Below are 22,903 nucleotides of genomic sequence, written 5' to 3' on the forward strand. Positions count from 1 at the left end.
TTCAGCAGGTCCATGTCTTTCCTGTGCTGAGGACCTTGGAGCTGGACGCAGTACTGCAGGTGGGGGGGTCTCACCAGAGCAGAGTAGAGGGGCAGAATTACTTCCCTCAACCTGCTGGCCACGCTGCTTCAGATGCAGCCCGGGATATGGTTGGCTTTCTAGGCTGCAAGTGCACATTGCTGGCTCATGTCCAGCTTTTCATCCACCAGTACCCCCAAGTCCTTCTCCACAGGGCTGCTCTCAATGCCTTCATCCCCAGCCTGTAGTAATACCAGGGGTTGCCCCGACCCAGGTGCAGGACCTTGCACTTGCCTTGTTGAACCTCGTGAGGTTCACATGGGCCCATGTCTAGAGCTTGTCTAGGTCCCTCTGAATGGCATCCTGTACCTCAGGCAACCACACCAGTTTGGTGTCATCTGCAAATTTGCTGTGGGTGCACTCAATCCCACTATGTCATTGATGACGATATTAAACAGTACTGGTCCCAAATAGGGACCCTTGAGGGATGCCACTCATCACTGCTCTCCATCTGGACATTGAGCCATTGACCACTGAAGAGCAATAAGGCTGGTGATACAACACGTACTATCTGAGGTCTTTCAACGCTCCTAGTTTGTTCTTTAGAATGTGCTGCAAAGTTCTTCCCTGGGCCACTCTGCATGAAAGGCTCAGGTGGACAAAGGGGAGTTGTGTTTTACATTTGGCATACAAGCTTCATTTGACTGTCTTAAGAGAAGCTTTGAAAGAAGTTTTGAACAGATGCTTAAAGATCTATGTAAAAGTAATTTTAAATCTATTATGCATGAAGCAGGGTGTCAACATTCATCTTCCAAGTTAGCAGGGACAGCCAAGTTTTTACCTGGCATATCACAACCTACTGCCACTTTTCCTACAAAATACACATGTAAAAATTCACATGCAGAGGTCCTCTGTTACTTGTTGATCTTTTGCAGTTGGAAAAAGGAGCAACAAGGTCCAATCAGCAGTGGTGAAGTTTTCAATATACTCACCTTCCCCGATAGACAAACTTCATGGGTTCAACTGCCAATGCGGTGGCTACCACATCATCTGCATTGTGTCTGCGGCCACTAACTGTCATTAGGCCATCCAATTTTCCTACCACAAACACCAAATAGTCCTGAAAAGAAGACAGGAATAGAAATAGACGGGAAAAACCTCCAGAGTCCTGGCGATACATGCCTCACTAAAGCCAACAATATTCTCAAGATCTGTATGAGCTCACTACCCTGACACAGAATTCTGCTGAATTTGGGGGCATCACTTAAGAGTTGGGAGTCAGGACAAAGCAGGGCCCCAGATGGCTCATTCACACTTACAGGACCCACAAAGCCAAGCAATCCTGTTCTTGTAAAGGGTTGGTCTGAAACAGGCACGCCGGCTGCCGTCACTGGAATGGCCTGAAAAAACATGTAAGTATTCAGACACTCAGAGTACTGATAAGAAAAGTGAAGTTAAAATGCTTTCTGCCTCTGTTTCATTGTAGCTCTACGCTCAGTTGAAAAACTACCCAATGACAACAGTTACTATCATGTCAAGTGCGAACAACAGTTTTTTGAATAATGAAGAACACACCAATTCTTAACTCTGTGGTAGCGTTCTTTCTTACCTTTTTCTCAGCTGCTTGGCCTTCATAACAAGAGTTCACACTGCTTTTTAAAACAGGTTTTATAGTATGCACTCATATGGCACTTAATCAGAAAGTCTTTCTGTTGCTACTATTAACATCCCTGATGAGATACGTACCCAGGCACATCACTTCAATTGCGACAAACGCTACCCTATCAGAACTTTGAGAAAGTTAAGTTTGCTGCAATTACAGGACTGCCTAGAACGGAGAACCAGAGCAAAAGCATTAAGCTCATCAGCAAGTTCCTCTCATCTGCTCCGGTAGTTTCCTTGCCTTTCCCCCACCCCCCAACTCTTCCATTACATTAGGTTTCCTGCTGGCTCTCTCACTAGCTAAGGACAGTGCTGAAAGCTAAGCTGTTTCAAGTGTTGAGGCTTGGCAAGCTGACAGAAAGAGCTTTTTCTGAAAGAGAAGACTATGGTCAGGATTTCTTTCATCTCTCTGGTAGAACTCCATACTTCAGCCGAGTCTTCAAACTGCTGCCCAGCGTAACACTACTATGTGTGCGACTCCCAAAGGACTCTCTTGCCAGAAAAGTGAAAACATGAAATTGGGGCACCATTGTGAGGAAAAATCTGGGCAGAAAGATCGCTCTTGCTTTACTTTGACAAACTACAAGGCTTATGACTGTTATGCTATCAACCTTACTATCTCTTCTTCCATATACTTAGGAACATAATTTCATATATCCAACAGCAAACTGTTTAGTGTTCTAAGCATTACAGTAAATCAATGCTAAAGTTCATTTTGAAAAGCACATACTGTTTGCAATACACAAAGGAAGCTTTTCTAAATAATTTATTATATCTTAACCAATGCATTTTGATTATATGAAGAAGCTTGCAAATATCAGACCAGATTCTAACTCTACGTCCCAAGCTGTGCACCAATAAACTTGAAATGTCTTCAGGTAACTTTACAGAAGACTGCTGTGTTAATACAGAACTAAGATGTATTTAAATGCTAACATAGGCACAACACTGGACAGCAGAATATAGACGCAGCTGACTGACTGCTGATGGTACTTTGTATTTTTGCTTATAAGAGACAGAATTTTGAGTTCTGATAGAGAATGAAGCAAAGTGTATTTGGCCATGGCTTTTTATAACAAAATAAAAAAGGAAGTTTAAGAAATGTGTAAGTTTATTTGCAAGAAGAAATACTAGAAATGTAACGATGAAACTTTATATTGCAAAGAGAAATACAAACCTCAAACACATTCTTGGTGATTCCGAGGAGGCCAAAATATGCCATCCCAGTTGCACCTGAATTCACACATATTTCTCCAACCTCATCAGCTTTACACAGATAAGGAGTCCCATCCACCTTCACAACACACACATTTGCTAAAGGGAGAGGAAGAACACAGAATCACAGCATTGGTATGCTTCAGCAGCTGACACTGAAGTTGCTTTGCCACTGACAGGCAGATAAAGATTTATCAGCTACAGCAAAACCACAACATGCAAGAGAGCTCTATCTTTTTGACAGCCTGTGTAATGTGTTCTCCAAGATTAAAGATGCAAGTTTGCAAATGCAATTTTTTTTTCTTACAGTGCTTCACAGCCTACGCATCAGTTGCAACTGAACCCAAAACTGTGACAATTGCTTTTCAACATGAAGATAGATGGTTTGATCAAGTACAAACATATATGAGAATAAAGATGAAAAATAAGAAGATACCAATTATAGACATACCATTATTCCTTTTACTTATTGCACACTTTGACATTCATAGTATCATCCCTTAAGTTATGTGAGAAACACATTAGAAATGGAGAGAAAACAAGCCTATTTTATTCTCACCGTCAGGTCAATGATTTTACTGCGCTATGCTTCATGTTCTTTTAAAGCAGGCCAGTCTGCCAACTATTATTTAGAGACCACACACAACTCATCTCACAGAGTTGTCCCTTACTGAACTTAGTCCTGTGACTACATATTATCTCTTCCCTATCCTCAGTATGATGACCTTCTTCAACTCATTAAAAGGATTGTATTTCACAAAGGTCCTACCGCTATACGCTTACCAATTTTCTTCTAAAATCTCAGAAGTCTTCCTACACTGAAATTGCCTTATTTTTAATCAAGGATATACATACTTGCAAACCAAATACTACACTGAGCTTTGCTCTGGCCACTGGTTATATTTTACTCCTGAAGCCACTGTTTTTTAGAGGTTTCTCTGGCTAAGTGGAGCCCTTTCTTAAGCAGTCTGGATTGGTCCTTTCCTAGTCTGAAAGGGAAAGGAAAAAGGATATGGAGGGAGAAGGCACGATGTAGCAAGGAAGTTTAGCTTAGCACTCAAGATTAATAAAGAAATCAAAATGGCTACCTGGGTAAACACAAAATAAACAGAGCCATTGAAAAATAACACAGACTATGCCATAAATTAATGTACTGCCCTTTCCCATTGCATCTGCTTCCGACTCAGATTATCAGAGTACTTTGTTGTCATGCATACTATATTAAAGAAAAGAAAACAACCATGAGACCCCAGAGGTATCAGAAATTTATTTAGTTGGTTTATTTCTGGTTTATTTCTATCAGGATCTTTTAAATATTTTGGCAATGTCAGATGGGAAGCCCAGATAAGGCTTACAACAGTTGTCTTGTCCTCCAGTATGAAGGACTGTATTACTTTTTTCTAATTTAGCCAATCTTAAGTGATACACAGATAGCCCTTACTTTTACCGCTGTTCAGCTAGCATGAAGAGAAATCATGAATGCAAAGTGGCACATTTCCTTGAACACTAATACATGATAAAGCCAGCTCTGCTGCAAGCATGGACCAAGAATTCTGCCAGCAGAACAGGTTCATAGGCACATTCTCAAATCTCAGAGAAGCCTTCAGTTTTCAACAACTTAGTTCTGAACAGGAGACACAATAATTCACCCTACCAGTAAATCAACCTCTAAATTATCTTGGTTTCATAAAAATTATCTATCAGAACAAGTAGCATTTATTAATAAAATGTTTGGAACTATGCAACGATAACCTTTGGTGACTAAATAAGTAGATGCCACTCAAATTCTGGTACAGGTCCAAGTCCAAATTAGAACAACAGTTTCAGTTGCTGAAAATTATACATAGGAACTAGAAGGTTAGAATGAAATTATACAGTATGAAATATCAGTTAGTCATGCAAAAAACGCATTTTGCAATCTAGGAGGAGAAACTGGAAAAAAAAGGCCATTAAAACTTAATTGTAAATCGAAACAGAATAGAAATAGTTTATTACCACAGGAAATTACTTGAGTTAATCTCAGAACTCCATATGTAACGCTTGAGCAATGATGCAGAGAGAAGTGTTAATAACTGGAGAAAGTGCAACAATTTGTAGGCATACACAAATACTACAGTCCTCAACGCATTCACAAACATGGAAGAACCAACAGATTAGCTTATAGTTCTCAAATGATGCTCCATCCATGAAGCCCAAGGACAGTCCTATCACCCTGATCCAAGTAAAAAAAAATACTTACCAGTAACCAATGTATGATACAGGTAGTCTACACGTACATTCTAACAGCAGGCATAATTCTGCCCTGCCATGTGATACTGCAAGGTTTTCCTTTTGCAGTATCTGTAGAGCCTGTACTCTTGCTTCTTCTTTTCCTGCTTCATGTGTGACATATAAGAGAGTGCATCTACCACCATTTCAGTCTTTCTCAACAGCATTGCATCTGAAAAAGAATTAGAGAGAAGGGAAAAGCAGATGGGATGGGAATGTACATGTGGACTACACATCACGAAGAATACTGATTACTGGTAAGAAAGCTTTCTTTCTTCAAATGAGTCCACATGTACATTGTTATAGATGGTGACTCTTGGCAGTTAGCCCTGCCATGAGATTTCTGGCAGAGGATGAGAATCCTACTGTGCAAACAAATGACCGCACTGATGCCCTACCAAAGACTGGATTCAGCTTTGGATGTTTCAAGACCAGCACAGCATGAATGCGAGAAGAATGTCAGACGCCTGCACCACAGAAGGCTACTACCAAAGGTGCCTGATGAATGTTAGAAAGTGCTCTCTTGTTCCGCTGTCACTGTTTCATAGTGGATCTGTATGCAACTGATATCCAGTTGATTCTTACTGTGTGCCAATAGCGAAACTCCAGGATCTTCTTGTAGCAAGCAAGTCTTCCTAAAAGGCCTGGGTCCATGAGAATAAAACCAAGAGGGCCCTCCTTGCACTACAGTCTTTAGTTATAACTTCTGTTCTAGAAGAATGAAGGCTTAGGAAAAATACTAAAAGGCTAGGATAAACCATGCGCCTACCACCATTGTGGAAAGCATTTGCAGGGTTTCCAGAGAAACCTAGTCTTTGAAGAAAACACCATATGGGGATGTCCAATGCAAGGACCTGAATCTTTCCCTGCTCTTCTGGGAAGGGCAATAGGCACAAAGCAAGCCAACTTCCTAGATAAGGATGAACAAGAAACTAGACTCTAAAGGTGGTCACACAAGCATCCAAAGCACAACATTCAAATTGGAAGAAAATGTCTCATCAAAGATGTACACATTGACACAGATCTCCAAGAGAAGAAGTTCTGCAGTGGCAGGCTGTTGTGCCATCCTGTGATAGACTGAAGTCAACTGGAACACACAGAACTGATTACTACGATAAATTCTTAGGACAGAGTGGGAATGAGGTACTGCTGTCTCACATTCACAATCTAAGGAGAAAGACTGAAAGCTTCACAAAGTTGTTCTGTAACAACTCCTTTCACAAATCAGGCACTGAGATAAAGGAACCAGATGCCTCTGCAGTGAAGATGCATTGTGATAACTACTAGAACCTGGGCAAATGTTTGCTAAGACATGGACAGAGGAAACAATAACATCCAAGACATCCATAGACTGGAGAGAAAGTAAGCATCCTGCCATTTGAGAAATCTGAACCATTCTCCTTGAACTTCTGGGAAAGGTACTGAGTACAGTCACAATCCAGAACTTGAAACTGTATATGCATCAGTTCATCTTGCAGAAGCCTAAGATCTAGCACCAACCCAAAGTTTTCTGCCTGAGTATAAGAAAGTAGCTGCTACAGCACTCTTTCCATGAACCAGGCTTTGTATAATTAGGAGCTATAGGAATATAGATCTTCTGGATTAGAGAGGGTTACTCTCTTGTCAAAGAAAGAATTTGAGAACGAACCCTGTAAAAGAACAGAAACATTTAGTCGGGAAGTAGCAGGGAGGCAAACTTAAGTTAATACCCCAAGCATCCATATCCAGGTCCAAGCATAAGGTATAATAAGCTTCCAAGATGACAGATGATGCAGCAATCACATCCCAGTTGATGTGAAAGCTGGAGGCACAAAACAGGCAGAAGAGAGGTTTGGTACTCTCCCTACCATCTTTACCAGTCCAATTTGAAAAAATGAACTGAAGACTTTTATAAGCCAAATATTGCTTTTTAGCAATGTCAGTCCCAGACAGAACCCATGCAATATAGCTCAAGGTGGTCAACAGGTGAGGCAAAACATCATCCCTCCAGGAGATACAGAGAGGATTCCAGGGGAATGCATACTGGGTTCTCTCAAGAATTCCCATGCTATTTTCGATGGGAAGATTTCTTTGTGGATGCTTGCGCCTCCCTGGTGGCTCTTGTGATTGGCATTCATGACAGATAATTAAAGTGAACAGCCAAGGCAACTGAGGAAAATATGGCATCAAGAGCGGCCTATGGGTTAAACAGCAGTGACATAAGACATGATCCTGGTGCTGAGGGGTCTGTTGAATAAGATGCCCTAAGCAGGTGGGCTTGGTGTCTCAGAACAAATAGCAAGATCTGAAGAAAAGGAGGGTGAAAGTGAACACTTTATCCATGACCTTTTAACCAGCTGGTTCCTGAATAAAGTATTCCAAGGATCTTCGAGGGTAATGAGATCAAAACCATTTGGCTTGACTGAACAAACTTCAGCGTGACTACTAGTTCTTGGCTAGGAGACTACTGTCACAGCACATTTGACCAAATGAAATTCATGAATGTGAATTCCTATGTCATAAGATGTTTGAAAGACTAGGGCACATAGTCAATTCCAAGACCTCAAATGTATTCATTGGGGATCAGAAGATGGAACAAAGCCTTCAGGGATGGTATCTGACTCAAATTAGGCCTTTGGTGAAAGCACAGCGATCTAAGGAAAGGGAAAATATACAAAGCCAAAACCAGATAAAGAGCAAGACTCATCAATCAGCAGAGTAATTCAAAAGGGCAACTAACAGGAAAGGAAATGGTGGTATGTTCTCTCCTGTATGCCGAACACCAAGTGAGAATGGACAGAGCACATCCTCCATAAACACTACATAGGAAAAAGCATAAATCTTACAAGGTAAGGCACAAGTATATCCACCGTTAGAATGTACATGCAGACTCATTTGAAAAGAAGTCTTTAATTTCCTTAAGTCATTAATTTCTTTTCATTTGGCACACATCTATAAAAAACTGCTGGCCTTTTTACTTTCTTCCTACTCTGGAAGCTTTTAACAATGTATTTATTTACTTTTAAGAGACAGTCACAGGGAACAAAGTCATCGGATTATTGTCTAGAAAGAACTCTATCATGTGTGTTCTGACTTAAGGAACGTACAGTCAAATTTCTGCTAAAAATACACCTTCAGACCTGGAATTTTTATCATTTGGTCAAATTGAAGCTAATCTGCCCCAGCTACTGAAAGCCCAATGCTGATCAGAGTTTTAAGAGTTAATCCATTAAGTTGCCCAACTTCTGCTTAACCCACAGCTAGTTTTGCCACCTAACTACTATAATTTAAAATAGCAATAGCCATCAATTACAAGTCAAATCACTTCAAGGCACTAAATGGGTACACACTGTTCTCCCCTCACACAATCAGACAAGTCACTCAATGTTTCTTACTAATGTAGAAAGTCATGGTAGTGTTGTCAATTGTCTGTCAATAGCATTCTAAACCAGAAGGGTCCATTAGATTTGCCAGACAATGCTCCAAGGCATTTGACAAAGGAGAAGGAGTTTTGTCAAAGATCCCTCTTCTACCCAATTAAGCATTTCACAAGGACAGGGACATGTTTTTCATTAATGACTTACATAGAAGAGGAAGGTGAAATTACTTACCCACAAAAATACAGGTAATTCTTCCAACATCATAAGGCAGACTTGAACCTGCCACTGAGCAAATGCACTACAGAAGATTAACCAAGTGGACTTACAGCTGTAATGGTTGCATACAAAGAGTAGCTTAAGGTGCAACACAACTGTAGGCTGCTTTGTGCTTTAGTGTAGTCAAGCACACTCTGCCCAGAGAGCAAGCCTACAGCAAAGCCAGGAGGATCTCCATGTGATAAATTGATCCAAAGAAAGATTTTAATTGATCCTGCATCAAATACCACTTTTTTGAACTCTTTAAAACTGAACCAACATCAAGTTCAACCTCTGTCGGTTCACCAAAGGATCCATGACTACCTGAAGGGCATGCAAACTTGTTCCCTCCATGTTCCTGTGACTAACCCATGATTTAAGTAGACTGGGAGCACAGCTAAATTTCAGTGGGGTTTCAAGGGGACATCAGTAGTGCAAAGAGCTGAACCAGACAGCAGTAACAGTCAATGCCATCTGTATTCTACCTGAAGTGGAAGAATAACCATTCTGTTGAGACACAGAAGCCAGTTGCAGCTGGCCATCTTCTGGGTCTTTGCAGACAAGTTTAACAACCTGAATTTGAACAGTCAGATGAAGCAATTCAGAAGCCATTAAGCCAGATTAGGTCACCATACTCTTTTTTCTCCTGCACTCACATTGAGGCCATACAACAACGCATAGCCATTATCCTTGATGGCTATATTCACATCGGCCTACCTTTACAACCTTACTTCCTAGAGTGTTAAGTAGATGTTATTTTTCTGTAAATTACCTGGCCCACCTATCTTGACTCAGATCTATGATGCTATAAGTATGCTCAAGGATCAAAAGCAGACAAGAGAGATGGTGATATAATGGTAACTGCCAGAGCAAAGAGGACTCAAGGATTTCTCACAGACCCGCCCAGATACCACCTGCCTGAGGGTGCCTGGCACACTGAACTCTAAGAGGATCTGCAGAATGCATACAGTTCTATGAACATACCTAGGAATGTATTAAACCCCTCCTGCTGGCCACAAAGCCCTTGCTCCCAGGAGAACATTTTGAATATCTTGCCTATCTACCCAGAAGGTCAGAACAGAGCTGTTCAGTTTTCTGCAGTTAAAATAAGCAGGTCAGACATGAATCCCCACAGGAAGGGCTCCCTTCCCTTTATTTTGGTATGAACTGCAGAGCTTCTGCTCAGTCTTTTATTGGTAGCAGGAAGAAGCTGTGAATGTGAATTTAAGTTCAGTAAGAATAACAGAACCACCAAACTAATTGGTTGCAAAGTGCTTCTGGGAGTAATGAGGAAAATGAAATAAGATCAGTGCCACTTGCTGCACGATGGCTGAAATTTTTATCAGCAGACTGGAAAGGTGTCTGCCTCCTCTTACTCATAATGAGGGCCTTGATGTACAGAGAAGTGGTTGCTGAAATAGCACAAGATGGCTCTCCCCTTCATCTTTACCTTGAGTAAATGCTCTACAGAGAGGAGGGCTTTGGAACCACAGGTCAGCAAGGCATGAGATTCATAAATGGACGAAGAACATCAAAGCCACCGGTGCCAAGGACATGACCAGAATGAATCACATTCTTTGGTCACTACATAGTAAACCTGAAGGGGTAAGGAGAATTCCAAAAAATCTGTATCTCATCCTCTCCAAGCACACCCAGACCAGGTCAGGACAGGGCCTGAAGCTAGTGGTACCCTCAGACAGACAGTGCCAGGGAACATTACACTACCAACCTAAATGTTGCAATCTTCACTTCTGGAGTAGAGGGCACTAAGTGGTCTTTCAGGACACAGATCCCAGTCATTGTCCACAGTTTTAGGTCTGGTTTGGCACCCTAACTTTATTTGTCTTCTTCAGAGTGTTCTCTCCAAGTAATGCATGACTCAGCAGCCTAGCCTCAAAAGAGAAGAACAGGGAAGAGACAAAGCCTCTTTGCTTCAATCCACTTAATGGGCTGGGGAACAATACCCCTATCTACCTACTTTAGGAAGCACAGTGTTGCAAACAGATGTCATTAAGAAACTGAGGTTAATCCAGGACTGACCAGTTTCCAGGGATATCCAGAGTCTGTGACTCTCAGAATGGTTGAGGTTGGAAGGGACCTCTGGAGGTCATCTGGTCCAACCCCTCAGCTCAAGAGGGCCACCTAGAGCCAGCTGCCCAGGACCATGTCCAGACAGCTTTTCAGTATCTCCAAGGATGCAGACTCCACAACCTCTCTGGGCAACTCGTGCCAGTGCTCAGTCACCCTCACAGCAGAAAAAGTTTTTCCTTCTGTTCAGAGGGAAGCTCATGCGTTTCCAGTTGTGTCCACTGGCTCTTGTTCTCTCATGGGACACCACTGAAAAGAGCCTGACTCGGTCTTCTCTATCACCTCCTTTCTGATATTTGTACATGTTGACGAGATCCACCCCCAAGCCTTCTCTTTTCCAGGCTGAACAGTTCCAGCTCTCTCAGCTTCTCCTCATATGCTGAGATGCTCCAGTCCCTTAGTCATCCTTGTGGCCCTTCGCTGGACTCAATTCAGTAGCTCCATCTCTCTCTTGTACTGGGGAGCCCAGAAGTGGACACAGTACTCCAGCTGTGGCCTAACCAGTGCTGAGCAGAGGGGAAGAATCGCCTCCATTGACCTGCTGATAACACTCCTCCTAATGCAGCCCAGCACACCATTGGCCTTCTTTGCCGCAAGGGCACATTGCTAGTTCATGTTCAGCTTGGGGGCCACCATGAACCCCAGGGCCCTTTCTGCAAAGCTGCTCTCCAGACAGTTGGCTCCCAGCATGTCCTGCTGCCCAGGGTTATTCCTTCCCAGGGGGCAGGACTTTGCATTTCTCCTTGTTGAACTTCATGAGGTTCCTGTCAGACCATTCCCTCAGCCTGTTGAGGTCCCTCTGGATGGCAGCACAACCCTCTGGTGTATCAGCCATTCCTCCAGCTTGGTGTCATCTGCAAACTTGCTGAGGATAAACTCTGCCCCATCATCCAGGTCATTAACGAAGATGCTGAACAGAACTGGAGCCAGTGTTGAGCCCTGGGCTACACAACTAGTTACTGGCCTCCAGCTACACTTTGTGCCACCAATCACCACCCTCTGGGCCTGGTCGTTCAGCCAGTTTTCAGTCCATTTCTCTGTCTGCTCCTCCAGCCCATACTTCATCAGCTCCTCTGTGAGGATCTAACAGGAGACAGTGTCCAAAACCTGACCAAAGTTAAGGTAGACAATATCCAGTGTTCTTCCCTCATCTTCCAAGTCAGTCACTTCATCGTAGAAGGTGATCAGGTTGGTCAAGCGTGACTTCACCTTGGTGAATCCATGCTCACTACTCCTGATGACTTTCTTGTCCTCCAGGTGCATGAGAAACTGCTTTCCAGAATTAGTTGTTCCCATCACCTTCGCAGAGTTTGAGATGAGGTGACCAGCCCGTAGTTCCCTGGGTTCTCCTTCTTTCCCTTCTTGAAGACAGGAGTGACATTTGCTTTCCTCGAGTCCTCAGGCACTTCTCCCAGTTGCCATAGTCATGGAAAGATTGAGAGTGGCCTCACAATGACATCAAACAGCTCCCTCAGCACTTATTGGTGAATTCCATCAGGGCCCATGGACTTGTGCACGTGCAGTTTGCTTGAGTATTCCTTAACTTCATCTCTTCTACCAAGGGTGTGTCTTTCTTGCTGAGGACTTTGGGTTTATCTAGTTTGGAGAAAAGGAGGCTGAGCAGCAACCTCATTGCTCTCTACAGCTTCCTGAGGAGGGGAAGTGGAGAGGGAGGTGCTGAGCTCTTCTCCCTGGTATCCAGTGATAGGATGCGTGGGAATGGTTCAAAGTTGTGCTAGGAGGGGTTTAGACTGGACATTAGGAAGTATTTCTTTACCAAGAGGGTGGTCAAACACCAGAACAGGCTTCCTAGAGAGATGGTCAATGCCCCAAGCCTGCCAGTGTTTAAGAGGCATTTGGACAATGCCCTTAATAACAAGCTTTTACTTTTGGTCAGCAGTGAATTGGTCAGGCAGTTGGACTAGATGATTGTTGTAGGTCCCTTCCAACTGAAATATTCTATTCCATTTTATTTTATTCTAACACATGGACTATCACTCCTGGATGAAAGACAGTATTTCTTACTACACTTTACATTTTGCTTTGTTCTGCTGTATTTCTTATTACATAGCTGTATGTCAGTCAGCATTAATGCTAACAAGTGAATAATAAAACAACTCTGCAGACCAGCCAAAAGCATTTGCCCATAGCAAAACCTATGGTCATTCAAATTTATTGTGGACTAATCTCTACTGAAAACATTGAGTAATCTAGTTCAGACAGTACTTAATCATCAGGAGTTTAGGTAATGTGTCAAAATGTAAGTCAAAGTACCTTAAAGATATTTATCATTTGATATTTTTATTTATTTCATCAGCACAAGTATAATAGTAAAGATAACTTATGTGGAGTATGCTTAAACCTCCATGAAATGCTTTCCTACCTCCAGGCATAATCTGACCAACATCCTGTACAGTTAACACTGACAACTTCTCTTCTGTATCCACTCTTATCACGCCAAAACTCAGACAATTCATAGATAATACTGCTTTTCCTGGAGGAGGCCCACCCAGTTCTGGAGGTCTGAAAAAAAGAAAGTCAAATCAGATATGAATCAACAGACCAATGGCAGTATGGTCATCAAAAACATTGTGCAAGTCTCTCAGGCTTGTTAAGGTTAAGAGAAATAATGGTTTCTCATTTTAAACAAACAAGAGTTCAAGACTGGTAATATATTTTATCCAGATGAAAAAAGAGCTAGAATAAAACATCACATAGCTTCCTCCCACTCTAAAAAGTTACAGAGAGGATTTAGCTCTATTATGGGCAAAGAATTGTCAAGAATAAGCATTCAAAGGCCAAATTTTCTAAACACCAGGAAAAATTAGGAAGTGTTTGGAGGGCTTGACACTTCTTACTCTGAGCAGAATTGACTGAGGACCAACAACTCCATTTTGTGTAACTGTTCAACTTTCAGGATGGAACAGAGCAAAAGATTCCAGGTGCTGTTGTAAAAAAACCAGTTCTTTTAAGTGCATTTTTTTAAAACTGGGAAATGTCAGTTCTCCCACAAGAGAAAGTGCTCTCCAAAACCTCAAACTTTTTTGTTTCAAGTTTTCTTGAAACTGATTTTCCAAAAAAGAACATTTTGATGGAAACCACTGTCAAAAAATTCCAGCATATTCCATCCCTACATCTATTAATAATCGAAGTATTTCCTTTTTTCAGAGCATCCCTTGCTATCTCCAGAAATCCAGATACAAATATTTTTTTTCTTTCTTTAGCCCCCTGTTTACAAGACATTGTATATAAGCAATTACTTGAAGATTCAGCATCTTCCTCCTCCCAAACAAGTAATAGCCTTGATTCCTGGGGCATTTTATAAACATCCTCCAGCAACATCAGTGAGGATGAGACCTTGCTTTCCGAAGCAGTAAAACACCCCAACCTTATGGCTGACTACTTTTAGAAAATATTAAACTTTTTAAAGAAAACAAACAAAAATCACCCATCCTTCAGTGAAGGAGATACCTGCGAGCCTCAGACTTCCTCTGGCTAGGTCTTTGGGCATCTTCATGTGGGTAATGGTCTTTTCTGACCACCATTTTAACACCAGATACATTTCAATAGTCAAGAAATGCTTCAGTTCACTTCTCAGAAAAGAGAATTACCTGCGAATAGCAACAGTTAGCGCCTCTGAAGAACTAGCACAGGGACAGATTACTTCTGGTCTCAAACCTCTGGATTGAAATACATTCAGGAATGCATCACATGAAGATATTGACCCTAAAAAAACAATCACACAATTGGAAACATTTTGCCAAGGGCAGGAAAGCTTGAGCTGCAGGATTTCAAAGTCTATGCTTACTTTCAGCTCAGCTACACAATTATGGTTGCATCTGTGCACAAAACCAATATACTTTCAAAACTGTCTAAAAGACATTCCAGCCTTTTATTAGATGTTAGATTTGGAGAAAAAACTCCCAGTGGTTAACAACTAAATCACTGAATGAAATTCACAACTGCATACTCTCTTTCTCTGGCAGCACTCTGTAACACTTAACATCATTGAAAGTCCTTCAGTGATCAGAATATTTTGTCACTAAGGGTAACTGTATCTGTCAGCTTCCTATATAGCTCCCATATGAGTGTTTCTCATCAAATGCTTCTGACATATCTTCCCTTCAGTTCAGAACTCTACCTGGCCTTTAGCACTCAGCCCAAAATGCAAGATACCTCATCACCTACAGCTTTGTATTTTACAGTCATGGAATTGCAGCACATAACGCAAACCAGCAAACTTCACTGATTATACTACATCCTAGGTATAATTTCATGTCAATTCATGTAAGAGCACAGCACTCATGAAAAGATAAAGTTAAAAAAAATGAATTTACACAGCTAAATATAGCTAAGAAATGCAAACAGCAATGAAAAAGCAGTGGCATCACTAGCATACAAGTAGTATTTTACTATAGAATGAACAGCCTAACTTTCTAAGCATCAGCTCTGAAAAAGTGCTTACAACAAATATAATCATAGCGAGACCATTTCAAGATTTCATCTTCCGCCATCACAACTTGCTGACCTCTCATCATGCAACTCCAAGGAATTTGAAATACTATTGATTTTCTGGTGTACGAGAACAGCAAAATTAAGCAACTAAGGTATATTCTTGCCTGTTAAAAAAAAAAAGCCTCCCAACCGCTTCCTCAAATTCCTGTAAGCCACCACCATATGACTGACAGAAAAAGGCAAGAACCTACCCCACACTCTAGTTAATAGCTGTCATGGTTTTGAGTTAAGGCTGTGACTGCTTCCATTTTTATGTCCTTGCACATGATTGAGACAAGCCCTAGGGGCACGTACAAATCAGACACACTGCAACTCAAAGATTTTATGTCTACATGTAATACACGAGCAACTACTTTGAAACTGTCATTATGATTTACCTGAAATTTTAAAAGCCTTCTTCAAATTACATTCCCAACTATTCTTTATGTAAAGAACAGATCCTTCAGAACACTTTCTATGCACGTTTCATTCTAGTGTCCTTGGCAAAGAAATACTGCTGCTGTCTCTGTTTTGCTGAAGTTGAACTATAGCCAGTGCTGATGAGCTCCCACAGTGCAGACCCAGAGTTCTGTGATTTACAGTGTGCTTTAGTTCACCTTGGACTAACACTCAGAAAATGCATCCATACTCACATGGATTAGCTCCATCTGCCACTATTAACATTCGTAAAGAACTCAGACTGACATCTCTCTGATCCCTCTGAGCCAAAAGTGACCAGTGCATATCACGTGATTTTACTACTGCTACACGGGCTGAAAATAAACAAATAATTATGGTGCATGAGCAGAACAAAATAAAGACCAATTATATATAAGTATTTTTGTGTATTTACATAAATTTATGAAACAAATTACAAACACAGAAAACAAATACAAACGCCAAATATTTAACTACTATGACACATGTATACTCAATGTCTCCAGATGGACTTGATTATAGAATTTAGATGTTTACTATAAATTCAAATACTGAGATGAGAAAACAGTTTCTTTAAAGGTCTATCAGAAGAAGCCATCAACGTGACTCATCAATGAATCCATCAGTACATATAATACTGAAATGGAATACCCAATTGCTAAAGCTGTGGCTAAGAACGTCAGTTGGATAAAAGAGCAGTGTCCTCAGCTAGAGCAGACATTTTATACAAACAATTTTAAATTTTTTTTTTTTTTAAATCATCCAAAAAGAGATGGTTTAAGTAAAAATACTTTAAGGTTACCTTTGTATGAGCAGACTTTCTGTATCCAGGAAAGTGGATTAACCTTCATTAATGCATAGGGAATACTGATGACATGCATCCTGTTCATAACACTCTACAAGAAAAAATATTAAAAAATAAACTTTCAAGTGGCTCAAAGAATACTCAGCATGTACCAATACTTTAAAAAAAAAATCATCACAGCTACAGTTTAACTCTTACATTTAACTGTTAGTGAAGACTATGTGGATAGTCAGTAAAAACAAGCTATGCCTGTGCAGTTTTACTGAAAAAGTAACGCTTTATTCTGAAAAATATAAATATTGAAATATAAACAGTTTTGAGAGTTTATGATCTCATTCTGATACCAATACACTACCCCTGAAAGAAGCAACTTGCTGCAGTTTTTTTAATTCATACAAATACTCACTGTTAATACTCCATGCCAAAGGCCAGCATCTCTTTTGAAATCCAAGACATTTGTTAGTGTTTCAGCTGAAAGCAAAGGAAAAACTATCAGACTTAAGAAGCATATTTATGAGAATATTTAAGAATTCAAAATTAAAGCAACTATGAAACTTCCAACACCACTAAGAAATCAAAGCTATGTTGCCATGCCTTCTTGTTTATAACAAACAGGCTACTTAAGCTGAAAGTGTCTTATTTTACTTACAACAATCATCTTTAAATTATGATTATAGACTACATTATTACAAGGTATTTAAGAACCTGTTTTCATTATAATACCACTTTCACGTGTTCGTTACATTTGCCAATGAACTATGCAGACGGCAACTTTAGTTTTGATGCAAACTTTTTCAGCTGAACTGAAAAAGTTCAGCTATATTTGAAAGAACTACATTTAGTGAGAAATATTACCATGGCTGTACTAAATTTTCTTCAATGTTTCCTCTGAGAAATACCTTATGTGATTTAAAAAAATAGAATCAAAGATGTTAAATCAAAGATTCAACCTGATTTTACAGAGATATCTTGTATTGAGCAGGTGAAACTTGCTTATCACTGATGTAGGATGGCTGCACGCACAAGAAATTATTCTTCCAGGTATTTATTATTGTTCTTCACTTTACAGAAAGTACACAGCCATTTCCCAATAAATAAAATCCTTCAGTAAGTCAGCCACATATCCATTCATTCTCTGGGTGACTGAGAGCTCCAATCGCTCTGAGACAGGTGCGTAGTCCCAGTCACAGAAACACAGAATCATAGAATCATTTAGGTTGGAAAAGACCTTCAAGATCATCGAGTCCAACCATCAACCATGCCCACTAAACCATGTCCTGAAGTGCCTTGTCTACACTCTTTTTTAATACCTCCAGGGATGGTGACTCAACCACTTCCCTGGGCAGCATATTCCAATGTCTGACAACCCTCTCAGTAAAAAAATTTTTCCTAATATCTAACCTAAATCTCCCTTGCCTCAACCTGAGGCCATTTCCTCTCGTCCTATCTCCGGCTACCTGACAGAAGAGACCAGCACCCACCTCCCTACAACCTCCTTTCAGGTAGTTGCAGAGAGTGATAAGGTCTCCCCTCAGCCTCCTTTTCTCCAGACTAAACAACCCCAGTTCCCTCAGCTGCTCCTCATAAGACTTGTGCTCCAGGCCCCTCACCAACTTGGTTGCCCTTCTCTGAACACGCTCCAGCAACTCAATATCTTTCTTGTAGTGATGAGCCTGTATATAAGGGAACGCAAATCTTCCATACCCTCACTTCTTTTCACTTCGGGAAAAGTGAACTGCATACAGCTGGATTTATTGGAGAAAGCAGCCAGCAGCTTCACAGCACCCTGTGACAGATTGTTAGATCCTCACAGAGGAGCTGATGAAGTATGGGCTGGAGGAGCAGACAGAGAAATGGACTGAAAACTGGCTGAACGACCAGGCCCAGAGGGTGGTGATTGGTGGCACAAAGTGTAGCTGGAGGCCAGTAACTAGCTGTGTAGCCCAGGGCTCAACACTGGCTCCAGTTCTGTTCAGCATCTTCGTTAATGACCTGGATGATGGGGCAGAGTTTATCCTCAGCAAGTTTGCAGATGACACCAAGCTGGAGGAATGGCTGATACACCAGAGGGTTGTGCTGCCATCCAGAGGGACCTCAACAGGCTGAGGGAATGGTCTGACAGGAACCTCATGAAGTTCAACAAGGAGAAATGCAAAGTCCTGCCCCCTGGGAAGGAATAACCCTGGGCAGCAGGACATGCTGGGAGCCAACTGTCTGGAGAGCAGCTTTGCAGAAAGGGCCCTGGGGTTCATGGTGGCCCCCAAGCTGAACATGAACCAGCAATGTGCCCTTGCGGCAAAGAAGGCCAATGGTGTGCTGGGCTGCATTAGGAGGAGTGTTATCAGCAGGTCAATGGAGGCGATTCTTCCCCTCTGCTCAGCACTGGTTAGGCCACAGCTGGAGTACTGTGTCCACTTCTGGGCTCCCCAGTACAAGAGAGAGATGGAGCTACTGAATTGAGTCCAGCGAAGGGCCACAAGGATGATGAGGGGACCGGAGCATCTGGAAAAACTTTATGCGAGGGTAACTGAGCACTGGCACGAGTTGCCCAGATAGGTTGTGGAGTCTGCATCCTTGGAGATACTGAAAAGCTGTCTGGACATGGCCCTGGGTAACTGTCTCTAGGTGGCCCTGCTTGAGCTGAGGGGTTGGACCAGATGACCTCCAGAGGTCCCTTCCAACCTCAACCATTCTGTGATTCTGTGTGTCCCAAGATACATTAGCACACACTACCCTATTATGGGATAAAAACTAGTCAAACCATAAGATTCTTCCAGCAAATCGATTTCGAAGGGAAAAGTTTTTGGTTAATGGTAGCACAGATGATCTCTATGCACATGGTCAAAACCAGATGCAGTTCTTGGCTATTCACTGAGAGAATGACTGAAAACAAGTAGATTTCTCACTTTATTCAAATCCATATGGAGATGTTCTTTTGCAGGACATGAATAACTAAGAGGAAGATCTCTTCCTTTCTGAAAATAGGAACTACTGTGGCCAAAATTGTGAAGCCGCAAGAAGCTATAAACAAAACAGAAGGCAAAGCTTGATACTGACAACATGCTCGTGACAACATCTCTAGCATGTGGCAATAGAAATTTGAAAACTGAACATACAAGAGGACAAGAATTCAACACCCTCTGTGAAGATCTGAAATGTTAATGGCTAGCACGACTACTTCACATTTGTCTGAAAATTAAGATGTGTAGACTCCTTCAATCCATAATTGGTTGCCATCATGCTTTCAGGATTCAGGAACTGCTGTACAATCCTTACCTACAAGCTGGGTGCACCCTCCCCTCTCCCAGCACAGTTCTTGTAGTTGGCAGCTGTGATGGGAACATGTCCCAAAATGAAAATGGGAAAGGGTCCTCTTTGATGATAAGGAAAAAGAATACAGATATCTGACTGTGAAGACCTTTTATCCTATCATACTACTTATGTGGACTTTGGAGCACTGCAGGTGTAAACCAACTGCCCAAAGGAGGAAGATAAAAAAACAAGTGCAAGAGAGGACAGTTAGCAACTGTCAGCAATCTGCTCATGCCCTCAAACTTGCTATCTAGAATACAGATCTAGTTCAAGCAATTGGACCAGATGACTTGCACTAGGACTTTTAACTTTGTGATCTAGGCAGGCAGAGTCATCAAAGGTGCAAGAGCAGTAAAGCCAAGCATGTCAGGGTGTTTTTTAATATAGTAACTCTCAGACTTTCCTGATCAAGCCTCTCTTTCAGGGGTCAAGTGTCACCTAGGAATCACAAAGTAGAAGAGTTATAAGGACTATGATGCATATTTACATCTCACCTAGTCATTACTGGGTTTCAAGTCAAGACTTCAAAAGGCCTTCCCTCTGGTCAATAACTGCAACTTTTTCTCCTGAGAGATAAGAAGCTGCATAACTGACACCAGCCTGTCTGCATGCACACCAGTCTGCACTATTAGAGCAGCTACAACTGGAACTGACAACATCCAAAGCTCTTCAAAGAGATCCAAGCTACCCAAATGGCCTTTAGGATCAGTCTAAGAAAGCTCCCTCAATTTCTGCTGGGAGAACTCTGCAAGTGGACATCTCAAACTGGCCCCCTTCTAACTTCATAAAGTGTCCAGTGCGTTCAAAAGATGTTAGGGAGGGGAAAACAGATTCATAGCAAAGCTGTTTTCAAGAGGATGAAAAATCAGTATAGTTCCTACCACTAACAAATTTACGAAGGCTGAAAAATCCAAACCCTTGAATAAAATCAATAAGGATCTTCAGTTAAAAAAATTTTAATACATATTGATTATGATTTCACATAATCAATAAGTGGCTTCTTACTTTCCTTCACATATCACACCTATTATGAATTAGATTTGTCTTTCCCTTTGCAGTTAAAGCTACTACTGCTTATCTAAAGTTCTTTTAAGACAGTAAACATGATTTTGGAACATAAATTGTCTGAATATTCAAAGCTATGAGTATAATTTTCAAGTTGTACCTATCTAACTTACCTTCTGAATAACCACATGCCTGAGTCAATGCATGACAGTGTGCCAGCATGGAAGCATGAGATATAGTAATGCCTACAGTGCTGCCCTCTTTACTTGTTTTGTACTGAAAAAAGAAAGTTGACACAAGCATTAGCTTAACAATAAAATCTAGAAAATTTACAGTAGTGAACTGAAAGGATATTTTATTATAAAAATGAAGTGAGCTTTTTAAAAAAAAATCAAAAAGCTAGTGTAAAACATACATTTATGTTCAGAGAATACACTAATATCGTAGGAAATCTGACTGTTTCTCTATCCCAATTAAACAAATTTTTCCAGGGATCCAAGAATGCCAATTTACCCCAATCTTCAATCTGATTCAACACAACCACTCAAATGACAGTTCACCTGGCAACCTTGAGGAAAACATTCTTGTTCCACAGTTAAAAATATTCTCATCTCTTTTATTGCATCAAGAGATTAAAGGAAGAAAACATGCTGTGACATAAACTACAATAGAGTAACTATAAGTTAGGCATATTATACTGGATCACCTCAATATAAGCAATCTCAGCACTGGCATCCCGTACTTGTGGATGCCAGTCCTTAGTTGGTTTTGCCAGATGCTTCCCATCAATCACAAACCAAATGAGACGAGGCCAGCCTTCAAAGAAAAAGAAAAGTTACTGTCATTACAGTTCCAAAAATCAGCGTTTTTTCCCAGTATTCAGAGATAACAACAGGAGGCAAGCAAAAGCTGCAGCATCATCCCCCTGACAGGAAGAAGCAGCACTGAGCACTGTCTTGACAATGAAGGCAGTTCTTCTTTATATGTAAGCTACAAGCATGCAAGCAAACTCAAAGATTGTTGTTTAATAGCAACAATGGATATACCTGCCATTTATGCTATAAAGAAATTCGAGTAGCTTAAAAACATACCTTTGAATGTAACCACCTCACCAGTCTGAGCTTTAGGAAGGCCTTTTTGACAGGCATCAGTGGTTAAAGCTAGTGTTACTCCACAGCTGCCCAAAAGAAATCCAATCTGCTGGCTGCCAGCATCCTACAGAGAAACCACGTTATAGCAAACTTACAAATAATGAAGCTTTTGTACAGTTCACTGTAACTTTTCCACGTTTAGAAAATATTAAGCCAATTTATATCACAGAAAAAAGAAACTTAAAGCCCAGAAGACCTTTTATGGAAGACAAAAGACTGAAGTCTACACTCAAAAGGCTTAGTTTTGCTTAGTGCCAACTAAGTTAGATTTGGCAGCAGATCTGGCAAGCAATGGTAGCAAAGTAGTGTCAAAAGCAATGGTTGTGCATACCGCTCCAACCCAACAGCGTTGTTTATAAGTTCTGGTAAAACAGAGAGCTGGTTTGATGCTGTTTCTAAGTCCTGAACAGCAGAGACTATAGCTCTCCAGCTCTTCCCTAATGATCTCTATGTGTGTGGGAATATACCGATAATTCCAGTAACTATGGTGTCTCTACCTGCCTGTGCTCTCATTACTCAGCATGAGAGCTGAAAAGACAGCATTTCTGTGTTATATTTTGAGAAATACTTTCACGCATCTTTTAAAAAATTAATTCAAAAATTAATTTAAAATAATTTCTACAGTTACTTACCCTAAAATAGTTAACTTACTAGCTTCATACTATTTACCCCCTTCCTTAACTAAATATTAAATTTTCCAAGTATATAATATGCCATGAATAGTTCAGCTGATGCACCATACTGCTTTCAAAAGTGCAGACTCTGAGGGGTCCCATATAAGGACTATCGGATTTAGACACCCTCACACTTTATTTATTTAGGAAACCATAAAA

At 41.0% G+C, this 22,903-nt stretch overlaps 1 protein-coding gene across 1 annotated transcript in view; it reads right to left on the reverse strand.

Annotated features, from left to right (window-relative positions):
- DIP2A (DIP2 disco-interacting protein 2 homolog A (Drosophila)) overlaps positions 1-22,903 on the reverse strand; it is a 128,959-nt gene that overhangs the window by 22,576 nt on the left and 83,480 nt on the right. Inside the window, exons 14-24 of the mRNA XM_010566988.1 lie at positions 22,011-22,134; positions 21,626-21,735; positions 21,093-21,195; positions 17,009-17,073; positions 16,600-16,693; positions 16,013-16,132; positions 14,477-14,591; positions 13,249-13,388; positions 2,858-2,994; positions 1,338-1,418; positions 1,011-1,138 (exon numbers count right to left, since the gene is read on the reverse strand). Of these exons, the coding sequence (XP_010565290.1) occupies positions 1,011-1,138; positions 1,338-1,418; positions 2,858-2,994; positions 13,249-13,388; positions 14,477-14,591; positions 16,013-16,132; positions 16,600-16,693; positions 17,009-17,073; positions 21,093-21,195; positions 21,626-21,735; positions 22,011-22,134 (1,217 nt within the window). The remainder of the gene's footprint in view (positions 1-1,010; positions 1,139-1,337; positions 1,419-2,857; positions 2,995-13,248; positions 13,389-14,476; positions 14,592-16,012; positions 16,133-16,599; positions 16,694-17,008; positions 17,074-21,092; positions 21,196-21,625; positions 21,736-22,010; positions 22,135-22,903) is intronic.

The sequence above is a fragment of the Haliaeetus leucocephalus genome, unplaced genomic scaffold (genome assembly GCF_000737465.1).
Source record: "Haliaeetus leucocephalus isolate CR32 unplaced genomic scaffold, Haliaeetus_leucocephalus-4.0 Scaffold223, whole genome shotgun sequence".
Classification (NCBI taxonomy): Eukaryota; Metazoa; Chordata; class Aves; order Accipitriformes; family Accipitridae; genus Haliaeetus; species Haliaeetus leucocephalus.